Source organism: Scardinius erythrophthalmus, assembly GCF_964197995.2.
Source record: "Scardinius erythrophthalmus genome assembly, chromosome: 18".
In the NCBI taxonomy this organism is placed as follows: domain Eukaryota; kingdom Metazoa; phylum Chordata; class Actinopteri; order Cypriniformes; family Leuciscidae; genus Scardinius; species Scardinius erythrophthalmus.
Window position 1 is genome coordinate 32327643 of NC_138238.1, and position 15036 is coordinate 32342678.

A 15036-nucleotide genomic window follows, 5' to 3' on the forward strand; every position below is an offset into this window, starting at 1 on the left:
TTGCCTTCATATTTCAGTCAAACCGCATCCAAACCGCATCATTTGGAACTGAAAAGATGAGTCTTGGTCCACTTATTTGTTGCAAACAAGGGCTTGGATTGCAGCGTTCACATTTATTCAAATGAAACGCACTAACAGAGCAATCACACCAGAGTTTGTTTTAAAAGAACCAAACATGCCAAGTGTGAACACACCCTTAGAAGGCAGCTGGCAGCTCACTAGTTTTGGAACATAACCTCATACATCAGTGAACAAAAGATGGAGTGATCTGAACAATGGAGCTCTGCTTTGTCCTTTCAATCTAAAATATAATCTTCGTCCTCTTTCTTTCTTTCTTTCTTTCTTTCTTTCTTTCTTTCTTTCTTTCTTTCTTTCTTTCTTTCTTTCTTTCTTTCTTTCTTTCTTTCTTTCTTTCTTTCTTTCTTTCTTTCTTTTTTACTAATCAATGCCAGAGTCAACAGGGGGTACGTAGATCCAACATGGATTTCTCTTTCTCTCCATAGTAATGTGATATGCTGCATGAATATCATTCTTAGAATAAAAATCATTTATTTCACCATCATTTATTCATCCCACACCCATTTCAGCATACATACTGTACAGAGTGGCTGAATAATAATATAATATGAATAAATCACACATAAGTCATGCATCACTATATCTTAACTAAATCATTACTAATGATTCTAACCGCTCTGAATATTCAGCATTTGATGTAGCATATATATCACAAAACATGCATTTACTCAGGATTTTTTTATCATTTACATATGACTGTATGTATGTATGTATATATATATACACAGTATCTCACGTAAGTGAGTAATCCCCTCACATTTCAGCAAACATTTTAGTATATCTTCACAAGGGACAAAACTATAGAAATGAAACTTGGATATATTTTAGAGTAGTCAATGTGCTGCTTGTATAGCAGTATATATTTACTGTCCTCTGAAAATAACTCGACACACAGCCATTATTGTCAAAATAGCTGGCAACAAAAGTGAGTACACCCTAAGTGAGCCTTCTCTTCAGCCTCTTCTGAAGCTGGCTCACAAGAAAGCCAGCAAACAGTTTGCTGAAGACAACCTGTCCATGAATTACTGAAACCATGACCTGTGGTCTGATGAGACTAAGATAAACTTGTTTGACTCAGATGGTGTCCAGCATGTGCGGCGACGCGCTGGTGAGGAGTACCAAGAAAATTGTGTATTGCCTACAGTCAAGCATGGTGGTGGTAGCATCATGGTCTGGGGCTGCATGAGAGCTGCTGGTCTTGGGGAGCTGCGCTTCATTGAGGGAAACATGGATTCCAACATGTACTGTGACATTTTGAAGCAGAACATGATGCCCTCCCTTCAGAAACTGGGCCAATCGGGATGATAACGACCCCAAACACACCGCCAAGATGAAAACTGCCTTGCTGAGGAAGCTGAAGGTGAAGGTGATGGAGTGGCCAAGTATTTCTCCAGACCTGAACCCTATTGAGCACCTGTGAGGCGTCCTCAAGCGGAAGGCGGAGACGCACCATGTTTCTAACATCCAGCAGCTCCGTGATGTCATTATGGAGGAGTGGAAGAGGGTCCCAGCATCAGCCTGTGCACTTCTGGTAAACTCCATGCCCAGGAGGATTAAGGCAGTGCTAGATAACAATGGTGCACACTCAACATATTGCCACTTTGGACACAGTTTTGACATGTTCACTTAGGGAGTACTCACTTTTGACAATAATGGCTGTGTGTCGAGTTATTTTCAGAGGACAGTAAATCTGTACTACTATACAAGCAGCACATTGACTACTCTAAAATATATCCAATTTTCATGTCTATAGTATTGTCCCTTCAGAAGGTATACTAAAATGTTTGATGAAATGTGAGGGGTGTACTTACTTTTGTGAGATACTGTGTGTGTATATATATTTATATATAGATTCATGTCTTAGGACAACTTTTTTGATTTTCTGAACTGTTCATGTCTTCAGAAGCTCGAATGCTGTTATAAACTGTCATATTTTTGTCTCATATTGCTTTTCTAGGATGAAAGACACAAGTAAAAAGAACAACATCTTCTCCCAGTTCAGAAAGAACGACCGTGACAAGCAGAAATTGATCGAGACGGTGGTGAAGCAGCTGAGAAGTCTGGTGAATGGAATGTCCCAGCATTCCTAGAGTCGTTCACATGAACTCCAAACACTGGGCTGGTTTTGACAACGTAACTTATAAACTATATTATTCTTCTTGCTTTGGCCCTTTTTTTAAGTCGCTGTAAGGTAACAACTCTCAAAGTACTGTGGTATATTTTGACTGCATCCTCCATGTCTTCTGCCAAAATATTCACCACTGTAGGCTAATAATGTAAATTGATGAAGAGAAAAAAACAGAAGTTATGCAGTAATTTTTTTGTAATGTATTTTTAAAGGTTGAGAATTATGTTTTGTACGTTGTGAAAGTGCAATGACTGTAACACTACACTTGAGAGAGCGGAGGTGTGTGTGACTGCTGATGCCGATGGTCATATTGCAACCTGTATGAAATTCTCCCTAGTGTAACAAGGATGAAGTTTTTATTGTAAATATTTTTAAATGTATTTAACACTGCAATGGAATCATGCTTCCCATCTGTTTGCCTTGAGTTGAATTTGACTCAGATTAGGTGACTTATAAATGATAAAAAACGTTTGCATGAGAATGCTTCTTTTTTTTTTTTTTCTTTATTGGCAGACTTTGTTCAAACTTGTGTGCACAAAAAGCACTTCATGTAAAAGAATCTAAAATCGTCAGCTACATTTCACTGAATGATGATGTACAGATGCGCCACAGAATTATATTTAATTTTTATTTTCTCAGGGTGAATAGAAAGCTTTGGGTTCAAATGCTTTACAATCTCATTTTAAGGTGAAAATAAATAAGCAATAATTGGTCCAGCTACAGACTCTGTGCAAAATTGCATTGGAAAAAAAAATCACAATATCTCGTTATCCACTTATTTTGTTTCTTAAAATTTATTTTTAACATGCATTTTGCACTGAAAATTATTTAAGTTTTAAAAAGCAACTGTATGCTTATGTATTTAGAGTATCATTGTATATACCACAATATTTTGTTAAAATTGGGGGATGGAATGTAGAGATAAAACATTTGTCATTAGCTCTGAGAGTGTTTCCATATTTCCATTTCATGGCTGTAACAACACTAATATTGGTTTCGCTTTAAAATAACTCTCATAATTTAAAAGACTTCCTTAACAAATCAGTAGTTCCATAATATTTAAATATCAAAACAGATGAATCATGGTTTCAAGACTTTGAATGTACATTAACCAATGATCCGTTGAGCATTATATAATGTTTGTTAATGAAAGTTATTATAAAGTGTCACCCTGATATTCAACATTTCAATAAGGCAGACAGAATCACAATATCCATAAATCTCTCTCTGGCATTACCTGGAGTCACACAAACCCAAGTGACTTCAGTTGTTTTCAAAGCCCACTCATTTTTATTTGTGTGCTTTAATAAAATATTATCACAAAAATACATTTGATCAATTTTTTTGCTTCTTAATATCTTAACTACAGTCTTGTCGCTCTGTACAGAGAAATGTAAACATACAGATTTCACGTCAAATAAATGTGTGTGTATATATATATATAAAGTGTATTTTAACTTTGATTATATTACAAGAATAGTTTTATTATATTTATTTTATTAATTTATTTGTTTTAGAAGAATGCATTTGAAGTAATATATATATACACAAATTATTAACCCCCTCATTGAAGCCACTATGGTTGCCTGATCCTAACCCCACCCCTAATCCTAAACCTACTGGGGACTTATGGGGGTAATAATGGGGCGGGGGTCAGAATTCGGCACAACACCGGCAGCTCTGGGCCCTGGGCTGGACCATCGCACGGGACTCACTCGAGCCGTCTGCCCTTCCCCAGGGGCTCTGTGGGCTGGCCGCTCAGTGGAGAGATGCTGCACTGGCTCTGATAGGTATAGGGTGAATTCAGGGGGATTGGGACACTTTTAGCTATTGAGATGACTGTCCTGAAAAGTGTCCTCCTTTCAGCAACTCATGCATCTTTGCTTTATTCAGTAGTCTACACCAGAAAATAATAGCTTGCTGAGCAGTGCTTTTATAAAAATTGTTTAGGGTATTTCATCAACAATTTTGGGTGTTTTTATTTAGGTTTAGGATTTTTTCAGCTCTCCATTTTTTCATTTTTGTTGTATGAAAGTTCCCATATAAGTGACTTGAAAACTTTTTTCCATGCCCTCATCCTGTATTTTCGCTTCTTTTCAAGTGCCTTTATATTTAGATGTTTTATTGTTGTACCCTTGTCACTCACCCAGACAATAAAGCTATAGCCTATTTGTAATATAAAAAAAATATTACGTACACTGTAAAAAGTGATCGGTTGACTTAACTTCAAAAAAGTGAGGAAACCTGTTGCCTTAAGATTAAGTAAATAAAAGTTATGTGAACTTGACAATTCCACATAACTTAATTTTTTCATTTACGCATCTAGTTTATAACATTTAGCCTACTTAATAATTTTAAGGCAACGGGTTTCCTCACTTTTTTAAGTTAATTCAATTTATCACTTTTTACAGTGTATAGGCCTGGTTTCACAAACAGGGCTCAGATTAAGACAGGATTAGGCTTTAGTTCAATTAGGACATTTAAATTGCTTTTATTAACATGCCTTTGGGAAAAAACAAGGAACTCCTGCACAATATCAGTATCAACATTTTATTAGCAATGTTTCGGTCTCACGACCTTCATCAGTAATAAAAAAAAAAGGTAATACATGGGTTAAGGTTAGGTTTAGGGGTATGTTCAGGGTTAGTAGTTATAGTGTTGTAATAAGTACATAGTATTTACATGTGAAACAGGGACTGTAACAAAAAGTACAGAATTACAACACTATTACAGAAGTTGGTCTTGCTTAAACTTAAATCAAAATGAACTTCAAGTTGACACCATAAAGTAAACTCTCTCACTGAGCAATTAGCAAGGCTAACTTCAGCTCAGCCCATTTTAGAATTGATCAAGGTATAGCTAATAATTACATTTTTAAGTGCCTATAATCTTGTCAGGAGCATATTTCTAAAGTTTTAATCCGCTATACTCTTTTATAGAAATAATTCTTTAAATTACACCTCAGTGACATTCTTTTTTTAAACAAAAGCAAGAGCATTCAAAGCCACTGCAGAACAGGAATTCCCATATAAGGTCTTTTCACCCATTAGTGACACAGTTAAGAACGTTTTATATATTCTGCCATCTAATCGTTTTGTTTTGTTTGGCAGGGAAAGAGCCTTTAATAGCAGCAGTATTTTTAAATGCAAATAAAAGACAGAATGAGGCTCCAGAGGCTGGAGGTTAGCTTAAAGTCAGTCTTCAGTCTGACCCTTTAGTGAACTGTTTGGCTGTGCTCTCGTGACCCCCTCCTGCGGTGCTCACGGTTCAAACAGCGTTCGCTGGTCTATATGTCATGTAAACTCATAAATCAAAGACAAATTCACTACCTATGCTGTGCCACGTGTCACTAATGCGAGTCATTTTATGCGAGGAAACAACAACAACAACAACCAGTAGCTCAAAAAAAAAAAAAAAAAAAAAAAAAACGAGGAAAAAAAAAAACAGTAGCTCCAGCAGGATGCGTACACGTCATCCAATGTAGAGAAATGGCGGTTGTAGCCTATCATATACTCTGAAATAGCTGACTGAATAATTTTATATGATTTAGGGTAGGCTATAAAAAGTAATTTCGACCGAGCGTGGACGTGGTAATAGAAAACGATTCATTTTCATCACGTTTTGAATTATGTGGGGATGGGGGAATCTGACGCCACTAATTAAAGGGATAGGTCACCCAAAAAGTAAAATTCTGTCATCATTTACTCACCCTCAAGTTGTTCCAAACCTGTATGAGTATGTCTGTTGAAGACAAAAGACGGTATTTTGAAGAATGTTTGCAACCAAATGGTTGTGGGGCACCATTGACTTCCATAGTATGGGGAGAACAAATAAAAATGGTGCCCCATATTCTTCAAAATATCTTCTGTTGTGTTCAGCTGAAGAAAGAAACTCATACAGGTTTGGAAAAACTTGAGGGTGAGTAAAATTATGACTGAATTTTACTTTTTGGGTGAACTTTCCCTTAAAGGCTTGGTACTACTTTTTGCATATGCAGCCAACATTTTCAGACATTTTTAGTCAACACAAAAGTTAGATTACAAGTCAGGGCGCACAAAAGTGTTTTGTTTAAAACTGCTCATTCTTTACGAACCCACATCTTGTGCCCCGAAAATTCCTGTCAGAAATTAATTTACAAAATTCTACCCCTTCTTAAAGTCATTATAGACTCATTTTCACCACCATTTTTTAAAACGGCCTATTCCTTGTGCTAAATATAGGCGGCGGACCTCTGTGATGAAGGGGGTGAAACTGTGATAAAGGCGACGACCAACATCCAAGGCTCCAATTAAAACTCTCTCTCGCACACCAGTGAAAGGCTGTTTATCTCTTGACCCAATTAGAACATTACTGTAAGTGGCTTTAATGATGCCCTTGATTTGATTTTTGTGATGGACAGCACAGAATAGATGGCAGTGTGGATAATTACTGCTGCTCAGGCTGCGTATCTCGTTATTTGATGGACAGTGAACTTGGCGAGCTTTGTGGCCAGAGTTCACAGAGATGTCAGGGTCCGCGCTGCAGGGTCACCGGCGGGTCACCAGCACCCGGGAAGGAGCACTGAGATCAACACACACTCAGTGTTGAAGATTACAGCTCATACGAGACACGTATCGATAGCGATGACTCGGATTACTCTCAAGATCGCTGAATAAACAACGAAATGAGAAATAAATAGAGGGGGGAAAAGCATTGAGGTAACTCCCTTTGGAGTCTTTTCAGTAATGAAAACTTATTCTGTGTGATTTAGCTTCAGTTTATATTGAAAACATCTGAATGCAAAATGAAAGTGATTTTTTTAGACTAAATTATTTTTACATTTGGCATGTAAAATACAATTCAGTTCACTGGATTGTCAGGACTCTTAGATAGTTAATAATCCCAAGTGTTTCCAACTATATCACATGAAAAAAAAAATTTGTTGTTGCCTTAAATTGTTAAGCACAATCACTTGAATTACATTAAACTGACTTAAAAAAAAAAAAAAAAAAGCTGAATATTGTGTAACATAAAAAAAGTTGAAAATTGCTTAACTTATTTTGATGACGTTATTTGTCATCAAAGTCTATTTGGGTCTTTGGATAGCTCAATGAAACACACACACACACACACACACATGTTGGGTTTTCATGTTTTGTGGGGACCGTAATGGTTAGATGTAATGGTTTTTATAATGTACTAACTGTATATTCTTTCCCCTACACTAACCCTACCCATCACAGGACACTTTATGCTATTTTGGATCTTCAAAATAGAGAATTCTGTATGATTTGTAAGCTTATTTCCTCATGGGGACCAAAACATTGTCCCCACAAGGTGAACATTTACTGGCATTAAAGCTTGTAATTGTATTGGGGCATTTGGTCCCCATAATGTAGGGAATACCAGGGCGCCACACACACACACACACACACACACACACACACACACACGTTGTGTTTTCATGTTTTATGACTTTCCATAGACATAAGGATTTACAAACTGTATATTATATCCCCTTACACTTACCCAACCCCTAAATCACACAAAACTTTCTGCATTTTTACATTTTCAAAAAAGAATCACTTAGTATGATTTATAAGCTGTTTTCCTCATGGGGACCTGAAAATGACATTTTGTCCCCATAATGTAGAGTTTACCAGGTTTACCAGGACACAGGATATGCATACATTTATGGATGCATTTATCTTCCCGAGGGCAAAAATGGAATTAAACAGCTTTATAAATTCATATAAAATCCATTTTCAAACTCAGTGGTAAAGTTTGGTTACAAATGTTACCGGTGGATTAAACGGGTTAAGCCCTTGAGAGTATATCACAGTTTACATATAGAATATAATTGTAATAGAAAGAAGCTATAGGAAGAATTTATACAAGCTTTCTTTAGGGAACTATCCTTGAACTTCAGGTTGCATTGCTCTTGGCGCCGGTTGAAAGAGTTTATTAGGTTCATCAAAGCATTTCACACACTTCTACGACTCTTACGAGGGACAACAGGACTCATAATTGCACAAATGCAAAAATAAGGCCAAGTTTGAAGGTTCGCTTAGGGCATTTGGCACGGTCGGGTCACGTCGAAGAATAAATATGGCAACGGTCGTGTAATGGGGTAACATATGAATGAGTTGCTTACATAGACACATGCCTAAAATACCGGCTTAACATAGATATGTCATGCGTGAGTTTTCCCCTTCCCATCACACAGGATGAAAGGTGAAATGCAGGGCAGACACACATCAAAGAATGAAGAGAGGGAAAAATTTGGAGCCATCCTGTCTCTTTAATTGACTGCCTTCCCAGCTTGTTTTTTCCACGTTATGGCTGTCGTAAAAACAGTAATTCAGACTGCTGTGGGTGTTTGCTCTTCATACCGTAACCTTGCTCTGCTCCGTCACTTTTTAAGCTGACCCGGGTTTGAACCCGCAATGAGAAAATGTTCATATTTATGATATTACTGCACACTCTGCTCCACATGAAAACACCATAACATCTATGGCACTGTTCCAGGTTAAAGTCTAATATGAGATCAGATCCTGTTCACCACAGTACTGACATATCTGTCATAACTTATTTCAAACACTGATCTCAGTGATGTCTAGATAAACAGACAGAAGTGCATTATTATATTGCAATGTATATTGATATTGTTATTAGATCTAGCAGCAAATACCAGAGAATAAGGACCTGAATCAGCTCTGTATCAAAGTTTTTTTTAGGTAAATCAACTGTACATGTTTATATTATTAGAAACAGGACATATTTTTGGGTAGAAATGTCACTAATATAAATAATCTTAATAAAAAAAAAATACCCCAGTGATTAAATGTTTTAATATGAAAAAAAAAATCTATATAATAAATAAATACAGATAAATACCACCATTTAACTTTACAGGTAAGCTGTCTAACCTGTGTAATGGCCTATTAAGGGCCCCCACGCCAAAGAAGGACAAAAAGAGGGCCATTTAAGGGATTTAAAATGTAAAAGTCGAGCTTCACAGTTTAAGCTCCTCAATTAAATCCTCTGCGGCATTTCTGATGGCACACAAGCCCAGAGTAATGAGTGTAAACGACGGGAATATTGGCAACAAAAGAGCCTCGGATGCTTCCTTTTGTGTCGGGGGAATTAACACCTTTTCAAAGTGAAATCTCAGGATTGTCTGCCTTCTACGGGAGGTGGTATTAAAATGCGCCTATAACAAATGGTTCAGAGTTTGGAGCAGCTTCTGCCCTGTGGGCGGGGCGAGATGACACCACAATTAAAGATGAACTTTGTGTGAACTAATTTATCTGAGGAAGGTAACAGGAGGAGACCTGCGCGCAATAGATATATAAGGGCGCACACGCGAGAACGCTCTCAGTCTGCGCGTAAAGACGCGTCTCCTCTCCAGAAGCTCTTTTGCGATTGTTGCGCGCTTCACCATGGGTCTGTACACTCTCATAGTCACCTTTCTCTGCACCATCGTGCTTCCCGTTTTGCTCTTTCTCGCCGCGGTTAAGTTGTGGGAGATGTTATTGATTCGACGGGTCGATCCGAGCTGTGGTAGACCACTGCCGCCAGGTACAATGGGCTTACCCTTCATTGGAGAAACGCTCCAGCTGATCCTCCAGGTACGCGTGCACTTTTATTGCAATTTGCACAAGTTCAGCTGATTGTACTTAATTGGTAAATGCGATGCTCACAAATGTTTTGTTGTGTTTAATATCGGACGCATGCGTTTGGAATCCTTGTGCCAATAACACGTTGTCCTTTTACACAGAGAAGGAAGTTCCTCCGGATGAAACGCCAGAAATACGGATGCATCTACAAAACGCACCTCTTTGGGAACCCGACTGTCAGGGTGATGGGAGCTGAGAACGTGAGGCAGATTCTGTTGGGCGAACACAAGCTGGTCTCTGTTCAGTGGCCAGCATCAGTGAGAACTATACTGGGTTCTGACACCCTCTCCAATGTTCATGGCACTCAACACAAAAACAAGAAAAAGGTAAGGATGTTAATCGGTGCTTTAAATCGTATTAATATTGGAAGTAGGCTACTTTACATCAAGTCTTTCTACTACACTGTTCTCTGGGGAACTGATGAGATCAAACTCTGCAAGAACTCTGTAGTATCTATCAGTTCCTGCTATATTTGAAAGGTTTTGAGGAACTTGATACATTCAATACTCCTTGTTTAAATAATATAGAATATTTAAGCCATCATCAAAAAGGAGCCTAGAAGCTCTGCAAGTTTTAATGTGCAATAATGTAAATCTTAACCCTCAATCTTTGTATTGAAAAGAAATGAAAAATGATGCATTGATTTTAAATTTTTAATGTCCTGTTTAGGCCATTATGAGAGCGTTCTCAAGAGATGCTCTAGAGCACTACATCCCAGTGATCCAGCAGGAGGTGAAGAGTGCCATACAAGACTGGCTGCAAAGAGATGCATGTGTGCTGGTTTACCCGGAGATGAAACGCCTCATGTTCCGCATAGCCATGAGAATCCTGCTTGGTTTCGAGCCGGAGCAAATCAAGACGGACGAGCAGGAACTGGTGGAAGCTTTTGAGGAGATGATCAAAAACTTGTTCTCCTTGCCTATTGATGTTCCCTTCAGTGGCTTGTACAGGGTAAGTTAACAGTCTAAACATGCATTTTAGTATGCAAAATAAATTTCATGTAATAACAATCTGTAATTTGTTTGGCAGGGTTTGAGAGCACGCAATTTCATTCATTCCAAAATTGAGGAGAACATCAGGAAGAAAATTCAAGACGATGACAATGAAAATGAGCAAAAACACAAAGATGCTCTTCAGCTGTTGATTGAGAACAGCAGGAGAAGTGAAGAGCCCTTCAGTCTGCAGGTAATGATTTCCCATTAGTATCTTAGTCAGATATTGTTTTATGCTCAAAAGTGAAGTAGGATCCAGTCTGCAAACCTCATTAATGAAGTGTTTTTATTCCTCAGGCAATGAAAGAAGCAGCCACTGAGCTTCTGTTTGGAGGTCATGAGACCACCGCCAGCACTGCAACCTCACTGGTGATGTTCCTCGGTCTGAATTCAGAGGTGGTGCAGAAAGTTAGAGAGGAGATTCATGAGAAGGTATGATCCAAAAAGTTCTTCTCAGTCTGATTGCATTACTTAACCAATGTGTGGGCTAACATACTTTTTTTTTTTTTTTTTTTTCCTATAATCAACAGGTTGAATTGGGCATTTACTCACCTGGAAACTCCTTAAGTATGGAGCTTTTGGAACAACTGAAGTACACTGGATGTGTGATTAAAGAAACTCTCAGAATCAACCCTCCTGTACCAGGAGGCTTCAGAGTGGCTCTCAAAACCTTTGAATTGAATGTGAGTTAAACTTCAGGGCTGGTGATTTTTAATATTACAGTTGACCGCTTTAAAATGTCCTCTATTTAAATACTCTCCCATTTGTTTAACACTGAATTCTTGTATTTTCTCTTCAGGGTTACCAGATACCTAAAGGATGGAATGTCATTTACAGCATCTGTGACACGCATGACGTCGCCGAGGTGTTTCCTAACAAAGATGAGTTCCAGCCAGAGAGATTCATGAGCAAAGGTCTGGAGGACGGCTCCAGGTTTAACTACATCCCCTTCGGAGGCGGTTCCAGGATGTGTGTCGGCAAAGAATTCGCCAAAGTGTTACTCAAGATCTTTTTAGTTGAGCTAACACAGCAGTGCAACTGGGTTCTTTCTAACGGACCCCCGACAATGAAAACGGGCCCAACGGTGTACCCTGTGGACAATCTCCCCACCAAGTTCAGTAGTTACGTCAGAAATTAGTCTGGAAATGAGTCCTGAACTAACATGAGCTTTGTACATATGTTTTTTAGATGAGCTGTGATGTATTGAATATTTTATATTTTGTTTATATAAAAGATGTGTATATAAGTCTATACAAGAAAGCAAAAACGAGGGCACTACTTTTCATGGATGGCTGTAATTCTACAGAGTGTCTGTGATGTATATTTATAATGTAGTTGTGTTATATAGCTTTTGTACTGTATGCAACTTATTTAACTTGCTCTTTATCATATGGGTTTTATTTAATAAAACAAGTTGTTTCAAGTTTTTCATTGCTGGTATATGTTTTTAGAATTGATCCACGTGGAAGCACATGCATATGCAAATTTCACGATAAAATGCGATTTCTCATGTAAAAAAATTAAGTTTTCTGAAAAGGCTTTAAATCTGCAAACAGGAACGTTGAGATCTCAGACATCTAAAGCATTATGAAATGCAAAGTACCTGGAGTTAAACCGTTAATATAAGGATAATGGTTTTGAATAGAACACGTAGTCAAACTGTTTGCATGCAGAGAACTTCATCACAGTAAATAATCAGTGATAATTAGATTAAACATCCAAACTGCTCTCTGTCTGGAAGTAGATGACGTGGAGCTATAACACCCCCTGTTTGTAATTGTACTTAACCCTATAAAGTCTACTGTTTCATATTTGATACGTGAATTTCTAATTTATAAAAAGAGTAACACTGGAATCCATACATCATTTATTAAAATCATGTAAAATATGTGTATCAAATATGATACATTAGACTTTTGAGTAATGTTTATTTGTTCATCTCTAAATGATCATTGTATTGCATTGCCTTTGTGTTCTGTCTCCACAATAAATTCTAAAATATCATTTAAATATCTTCTTAGATATATTATTGGGAGATATAGAGTGACAACTGATAAGTAAGTGGTCTGCTATACTTTAAAGATAAAGATCTGATTGATTTATGATACAAGCTATCAGAATTTCATTCATTTCTTTATTATTTTTTTTTTTTTTTTTTGGTAATAAAAAAATCAGCAACTGTATCAAATTGCAGGTTTTGCTCAGTTTGGGCCTCTGAATGATTTTTTTCAACTCATTGAGTATGAGCTGCATATTCTCATATATCATATAGGTGAGCCATAAAAGCCTGATCTATTAAATATGATACTCAACCTAAATATTTTTTATTTTATATATTAAAATATTTTGTCTAAAGGTTCAATAAACTCTTCCATTAAGAAAAAAATAGACTTTTCTGACTATTATTTCCTATGGCAGGCTTTACCAGGTTGACTCTTAAAACACTTACAAATATTCTTACCTTAACATTTTTACTATAAGTTTTGAAAAATAACTTAATTCTTAAATTTCAATCCAAATGTTTGTAGTTAAACAGAAATAATCAAGTCATGCAAGAGTTACTTTGGGAGAGTTACATTTTTTCTTTTCTTTTTTCTTTTTATTATTATTATTATTTTTTTTTTATTATTACTGTTACCGTGCTTTTCTGTCGCTTCTTTTTGAGTAATAATGTTTTAAGTATACTTGCAAAGGACAAACGTTACAGTACAGTCATCATCATTGCTCGTTTCAAAAGCTCATTACGCTGCCGTACGGTTATTCTAACGACCCCCAAATGCAAATTTGCACAAACGCATTACCCCCGGAGGGGGCGCGTCTCCCAGCGCACAGGGGTCATGTGGAAGGGACGTGTCCTTGTGTGACACGGCGAGGGAGACCGAGAAGGCGGTGAGATGCTGGCAGATGCCTCTCTCAGCCGTTTCTGGGCTTTTCTCTGCTGCTGATTTACACGCGTCCCGCCGCAGGGCTGACACCTTTATGTTCAGCCACCCTATCGCTGCAGGTCCAGGCCTGGGGAGAGATGCAGCTGAACTTTTCCTCCTATCACCTTGTAAAGAACGTCTGTCCGGCCTATTGTTTGACATCTAGGGGCGACAACAAAACTTTTTATTCCCAGAGCCATTTTTTCTCTAAATTTGTGAGTAAATACAGAATTTATAGCAAGCAAATGAAAGAGGCCTGTTTTTATTCACTCCCCTGAACTGGACACAGTGTAAATCAGTGTAATTGCAGGGTTCTTTTCCCCAGACACTGAATTGCTTGTTATTTAGCATAAGGGAAGGGGACAAAAGAAGTATTTTCAGCTGAAAAGCCTATCGTTGTTTTTTTTTTACATTTTCTGCACAAAATATAAGTGATGCCAGTGCAAAAGTCATGGTACTGCAGCCAGAGCTATTGCAATGAATTGCAATTCAGAAATATTGTCGAATTGATTGCACTCACACTATCGGAAATGAACCCTAACATCGACATTGTTACAGAACTGAATTGAACCAACATTGAACAGAGCTTAATGACACTATAGAGCTGAATTTTACAACATTAACACTTATTTTCCTATTTATTACCGTGAAGCTGTTTCGACAATACATGTGAATCGACTTCGCTTATTAGCACAACAAGCTGCATTATAACATATACTTAGGGTTAGTGATTCATTCAAAAACTTAAATGTCAGCTAAACTTACTCCACAGGGGAAGTGTTAAAGATGTCTGAGTGATGTGGCTCTCCAACACTGAAGTGAAAATGACTTTTTCATTAGCACAAGGGTCAATGAGAACGTTTCTAAAAGCATTTACACGTCTGCTGCCCTCTTGGCCTCCTGCTGAATCATATCAGACTTTTCCAGCTCTCAATCGGATTAACTATTAGCAGCCCATTGCTATTATTTATAATCAAGAGGGGGCTTTTCACGGGTTTGCAGGGTCAGGAAAAGTTCAGTCATTTACAAAAAGAGGCATGACCTCACGGAGACATTAATTTATCCATTTCTCGTGAGCTGGAAGTTTTGCAGGTCTGTTTTAGTACTATTGATGGGGAAAAGGAGTTTAAGAGAAAGAGTGAAATATGTGACCTACTTCATGTGTGATGAACACACCATTCAGACACATTATTTTTAGATCAGCAGTTTTGCAGTTTTTTTTATTGGTGTATTCTTTTGCTCATACTTTGGCTTAA

At 37.5% G+C, this 15036-nt stretch overlaps 2 protein-coding genes across 9 annotated transcripts in view; both read left to right on the top strand.

Moving 5' to 3' along the window:
- exoc6 (exocyst complex component 6) overlaps positions 1-3645 on the top strand; it is a 53158-nt gene extending 49513 nt beyond the window's left edge. For 4 of the 8 annotated variants that reach the window (XM_081393079.1, XM_081393077.1, XM_081393078.1 and 1 more), the window contains one exon: positions 2036-3645. In XM_081393079.1, the coding sequence (XP_081249205.1) occupies positions 2036-2168 (133 nt within the window). In that variant the 3' untranslated portion in view covers positions 2169-3645. The remainder of the gene's footprint in view (positions 1-2035) is intronic. The other 4 variants (XM_081393083.1, XM_081393084.1, XM_081393081.1 and 1 more) reach the window with 2 other exon arrangements.
- A 5603-nt stretch (positions 3646-9248) lies between these two features.
- cyp26a1 (cytochrome P450, family 26, subfamily A, polypeptide 1) lies at positions 9249-12863 on the top strand. Its single transcript, XM_081393721.1, has 7 exons — positions 9249-9816; positions 9966-10190; positions 10534-10815; positions 10894-11049; positions 11154-11288; positions 11387-11539; positions 11656-12863. The coding sequence occupies exons 1-7, from the start codon at positions 9628-9630 to the stop codon at positions 11992-11994; spliced, it is 1479 nt and encodes a 492-aa protein (XP_081249847.1). The 5' UTR covers positions 9249-9627; the 3' UTR covers positions 11995-12863.
- The last annotated feature ends 2173 nt before the right edge of the window (positions 12864-15036 follow it).